Source organism: Glycine max, chromosome 1, assembly GCF_000004515.6.
Source record: "Glycine max cultivar Williams 82 chromosome 1, Glycine_max_v4.0, whole genome shotgun sequence".
NCBI lineage: Eukaryota > Viridiplantae > Streptophyta > Magnoliopsida > Fabales > Fabaceae > Glycine > Glycine max.
Window position 1 is genome coordinate 25,084,941 of NC_016088.4, and position 5,117 is coordinate 25,090,057.

General features: G+C 37.4%; 1 protein-coding gene across 1 annotated transcript; it reads left to right on the forward strand.

Moving 5' to 3' along the window:
* Positions 1-1,746: 1,746 nt before the first annotated feature.
* Positions 1,747-4,478, forward strand: LOC106799622 (uncharacterized). The gene is made up of 3 exons (XM_014778536.1): positions 1,747-1,831; positions 1,940-3,058; positions 3,508-4,478. Exons 1-3 carry the CDS (start codon positions 1,747-1,749, stop codon positions 4,476-4,478), a joined length of 2,175 nt encoding a protein of 724 aa, XP_014634022.1.
* Positions 4,479-5,117: the final 639 nt, after the last annotated feature.

Here is a 5,117-nt window from a genome sequence, read left to right on the forward strand (position 1 = left end):
ATGATTTTGCTGGAGGAGAACATTACCAGGACAGTTGTTATTTCTATTCTATAAATAAATCCGACTGGAGACAGGTGTAGAAGCAAAGCTTCATGATGAATCAAAGGTGATTCAAAGGTGTTTTGATGATAACAAAAGATGATGACAAAGGTGATGACAAAAAGCTCAAAGATCAATCAAAGAACAACTCAAGTGAATCAAGAACAATTCAAGAGTTCAAGATAAGAATCAAGAAGAATTCAAGACTCAAGAAGAAAGTTTAGAGTCAAGAATCAAGATTCAAGGTTCAAGATCTCAAGAATCAAGATCAAGATTCAAGACTCAAGATTCAAGAATCAAGAGAAGGCTTAATCAAGATAAGTATAAAAAGGTTTTCTCAAAAATTGAATAGCACATGGTTTTTCTCAAAACATGTTTACCAAAGAGTTTTTACTCTCTGGTAATCGATTACCCGATTGTTGTAATTGATTACCAGTAGCAAAATGGATTTGAAAAAGTTTTCAAATTGAATTTACAACGTTCTAATTATTTTCAAAGAGTTGTAATCGATTACCAATTACCAGTGCCTTTGAACGTTGAAATTCAAATTCAAATGTGAAGAGTCACATCCTTTCACATAAAAGCCTTGTGTAATCGATTACACTGATTTGGTAATCGATTACCACTGACTGTTTCTGAATAAATCAAAAGATGTAACTCTTCAAATGGTTTTTGACTTTTTCAAATTGCTTTTAAGTTTTTCTAAAAGTTATAACTCTTCTAAATGGTTGTCTTGACCAGACATGAAGAGTCTATAAAAGCAAGGCTTTGTTTTGCATTTCTTCAATCTTTAAAATAATCTTTCTAACACTTATTCATACAATCCTTTACAAGCCTTGAATCTCTTTGAACTTCTTCTTCTTCTTTGTACCAAAAGCTTTCTGAAGTTTTCTGGTTTTCCAAACCTTGAAAACTTGTGCTATTCATCTTTTCATTCTCTTCTCCCTTTGCCAAAAAGAATTCTCCAAGGACTAACCGTCTGAATTCTTTTTGTGTCTCTCTTCTCCCTTTTCCAAAAGAATGAAGGACTAACCGCCTGAATTCTTTTGTGTCTCCCTTCTCCTTTGTCAAAGAATTCAAAACGACACAGTCTGAGAATTCTTTTGATTCTTCCATTTCCCTAATACATAAGTGTTCAAAGGACTAACTGCCTGAGAATTCTTTTGTATCCCTATTCACAAAGTATCAAAGGTTTAACCGCCTGGGATCTTTGTCTTAACACATTGGAGGATACATCCTTTGTGGTACAAGTAGAGGGTACATCTACTTGGGTTGTTGACTGAGAACAAGAGAGGGTATATCTCTTGTGGATCAGTTCTAGTGGAGGGTACATCCACTAGGTTCAAAGAGAACAAGGGAGGGTACATCCCTTGTGGATCTTTGCTTGTAAAAGGATTTTTACAAGGTTGAAAGAAATCTCAAGGATCGTAGGTCACTTGGGGACTGGATGTAGGTACGGGTTGTTGCCGAACCAGTATAAAAACTCTATTGTGTTTGTTTCCTTCTTACCTACTCTTTTACTTTCCGCTGTGCATTTAATTTCTGCTTTTACTTTCTGTTAAGTTTCTCTTCTACTCCTCATTCTCTTAACAATTTAGTAAAAGCCTTAGAAGATTAATTTTTAATTGGTAAAGGTTTAGGAATAATTAATTCAACCCCCCTTCTTAATTATTCTGAGGCCACTTGATCCAACAACAGGAGTCGACCATGTATAATTATCATGAGAAGGGAAGAGCTCCTGATCTTGAAAGTGTATTGGAAGACTTCATGACATATCAAGCTAGCTCTAAAGGTGATGGCTATTCAATGCAATAGCAGGAAACTCAATTTGAAAAGGACTATTCGTTGGCAGATTATCAATGGGAGTCAGAATGATAACCTTATTATCACAATGAAGCAGAAGGGTTGTCTAATCTGGATGACCTGTTAATGCAATTCAAGGGTACAATAGATTCAATGCAACAAGCAATTAAAAGAGCTGAGACTCGGATTGGTAAGTTGGTGGACGACATGATTAAAGTTGTGGTCAGAAGAGAAGAAGAGTATGCAGAGATTGAAACACATCAAGAAAGCATTCTTCAAGTTAACACAATACATCATCAATTGATAACCAAAGAAGAAAAGGATGAAGTCTCCATTATTCCAGAATATCCCTGCATAACAACTACTGGATATGTTGTAGGCAAAGATAAAGGTCGGTTGGAACTCAGTGTAGAGGATCAGAAAATCTCCTTTGACCTCTTTGAAGCAATGAAGCACCCAGATATGAGTGATGCCTATTTTGAAGAAGAAGAGGTGGAGCAGGAGATAACATTATCAGCTTCAACCATGGTACTGCAGTTCCCTTTGGAAAAAGAACCTAATTATGTGACAGACTGCCTAGTTTGTGATGAAGAGCTTGATGATCCAAAAGACAACTCTGTTGGTCATGTGGTTCTTGAAGAATTAGAAAAAATTAGACCAACAGAAAAGCCTAAAGCAGAATTGAAGATCCTTCCAGTGCATTTAAAGTATGTATTCTTGGAGGATAATGAGACTAAACCCGTTATAATTAGCAACTCCTTGCAGAAAGAAGAAGAGGATCAATTGGTACATATTCTAAAAAGTCGTAAAGCTGCTATTGGTAGGCACATCTCTGATTTAAAAGGAATCAGTCCATCATATTGTATGCACAACATCAATTTGGAAGCTGATTACAAGCTCGTGAGACAACCTCAGAGAAAATTGAATCCTATAATGAAAGAAGAAGTAAGAAAAGAAGTGCTCAAGTTGCTAGAGGTAGGGCTCATCTATCCAATTTCGGACAGTTCATGGGTTAGTCTTGTTCAAGTTGTCCCGAAAAAAGGAGGTATGACAGTGGTCAAGAATGATAGAGATGAGCTGATTCCTATAAGAACAGTCACCGAATGGAGAATGTGTATTGATTACAGGAAGCTCAATGAAGCCACAAGGAAAGACCATTACCCACTTCCCTTCATGGACCAAATGCTTGAGAGACTTGTAGGGCAATCTTTCTACTGTTTCTTGGACGGATACTCGGGCTACAATTAGATTGTAGTAGATCCTCAGGACCAAGAAAAGACAGCTTTCACATGCCCATTCGGTGTATTTGCTTATCGCCGCATGCCGTTTGGTTTATGTAATGCCCTAGCTACTTTCCAGAAATGTATGATGGCAATTTTTGCTGATATGGTAGAGAAATGTATTGAAGTCTTTATGGACGATTTTTCAGTCTTTGGTGCATCTTTTGGAAATTGTCTAGCAAATTTAGAGAAAGTGTTACAGTGCTATGAAGAATCTAATTTGGTGCTCAACTAGGAGAAATGCCACTTTATGGTCCAAGAAGATATCGTGTTGGGACACAAGATTTCTAAAAGAGGAATTGAGGTGGGTAAAGCAAAACTAGATGTTATTGATAAACTTCCACCTCCAGTTAATGTGAAAGGCATACGGAGTTTTTTTTTTTAGGTCATGCTGGATTTTATCGGCGATTCATTAAAGACTTCTCCAAAATTGCTAAACCCCTAAGTAATCTGGTGAACAAGGATGTTGTGTTTTTGTTTAATGAAGAATGTTTAGAAGCCTTTAACACTCTCAAAGCCAAGTTGGTCTCTGCTTTTGTGATTACAACACCAGACTGGGGACAAGAGTTTGAATTGATCTGTGATGCAAGTGATTATTCCGTAGGTGTTGTGCTGGGGCAGCGGAAGGGCACAATGTTTCATACTATCTATTATGCTAGCAAAGTTTTGAATGATGCTCATATTAACTATGCCACCACTGAGAAAGAATTGTTGGAAATCATTTATGCACTTGAGAAATTTCGATCTTATCTGGTGGGATCAAAGATAGTGATTTACATTGATCACACAACAATTAAATATTTGTTGTGCAAAGCTGACTCCAAGCCACGATTGATTAGATGGATATTGTTGCTTCAAGAATTTGATTTAGTCATCAAGGACAAGAAGGGTTCTGAAAATATGGTAGCAGACCACCTATCCAGATTAGTGAATGAAGAGGTCACTTTAAAGGAGGATGAAATAAAAGATAAGTTTCCTGATGAATCTTTGTTTTTAATTGCAGGGAGACCCTGGTTTACTGATATGGCTAATTTCAAGGTAGCAGGTGTCATTCCCAAAGACCTCAATTGGCAGCAGAGAAAGAAATTCTTTCATGATGCCCGACATTATATTTGGGATGATCCACACTTGTTCAAAGTAGGTGTAGACAATCTTCTTCGAAGATGTGTGACAAGTGAGGAGGCCAAGGGCATATTGTGGCATTGTCACAATTCACCGTGTGGCGAGCATTATGGCAGAGACAAAACAGTAGCAAAGGTTTTACAGTCAGGATTTTTCTGGCCAACACTCTTTAAAGACGCCCATCACCATGTCTTAAAGTGTGACCAATGTCAAAGAATGGGGGGAATTTCCTGAAGGAATGAGATGCCTCTACAAAACATTATGGAAGTTGAAGTTTTTGATTGTTGGGGTATTGATTTCATGGGTCCATTTCCATCATCTGCAGGAAATGAATACATTTTGGTAGCTGTTGATTACGTGTCTAAATGGGTGGAAGCTATGGCCACTTCAAGAAATGATGCTAAGGTTGTGGTGAAGTTTATCAAGAAGAATATTTTTGCTCGATTTGGGGTACCTCGAATCTTAATCAGTGATGGTGGTTCGCAGTTTTGTAATACTCAATTTCAAAAGGTGTTGAGTCAATATCATGTAAATCATAGAGTGGCATCCCCCTACCACCCTCAAACTAATGGGCAATTCGAAGTATCCAATAGAGAATTAAAGAAAATACTAGAGAAAACAGTGGTGTCAACCAGAAAAGATTGGTCAGCCAAATTGGAAGATGCACTATGGGCTTACAGAACTGCATACAAAACTCCAATTGGTCTGTCTCCTTTTCAACTGGTGTATGGCAAATCATGTAATTTACCAGTTGAAATGGAACCCAAGGCATATTGGGCTCTGAAATTTTTGAACTTTGATGAGAAGGCATCCAGGGAGCACAGAAAGATCCAATTGTTGGAGCTAGAAGAAATGCAATTAACAGCTTATGAA

Excerpts from the sequence above, each read along its gene's own strand:
- LOC106799622 (XM_014778536.1), top strand. The coding sequence starts at position 1,747 with ATGTATAATTATCATGAGAAGGGAAGAGCTCCTGATCTTGAAAGTGTA. Across the intron at positions 1,832-1,939 it reads ATATCAAGCTAGCTCTAAAG|AAGGGTTGTCTAATCTGGAT; the intron begins GTGATGGCTATT and ends ACAATGAAGCAG. Across the intron at positions 3,059-3,507 it reads TGTAGGGCAATCTTTCTACT|GTCATGCTGGATTTTATCGG; the intron begins GTTTCTTGGACG and ends TTTTTTTTTTAG.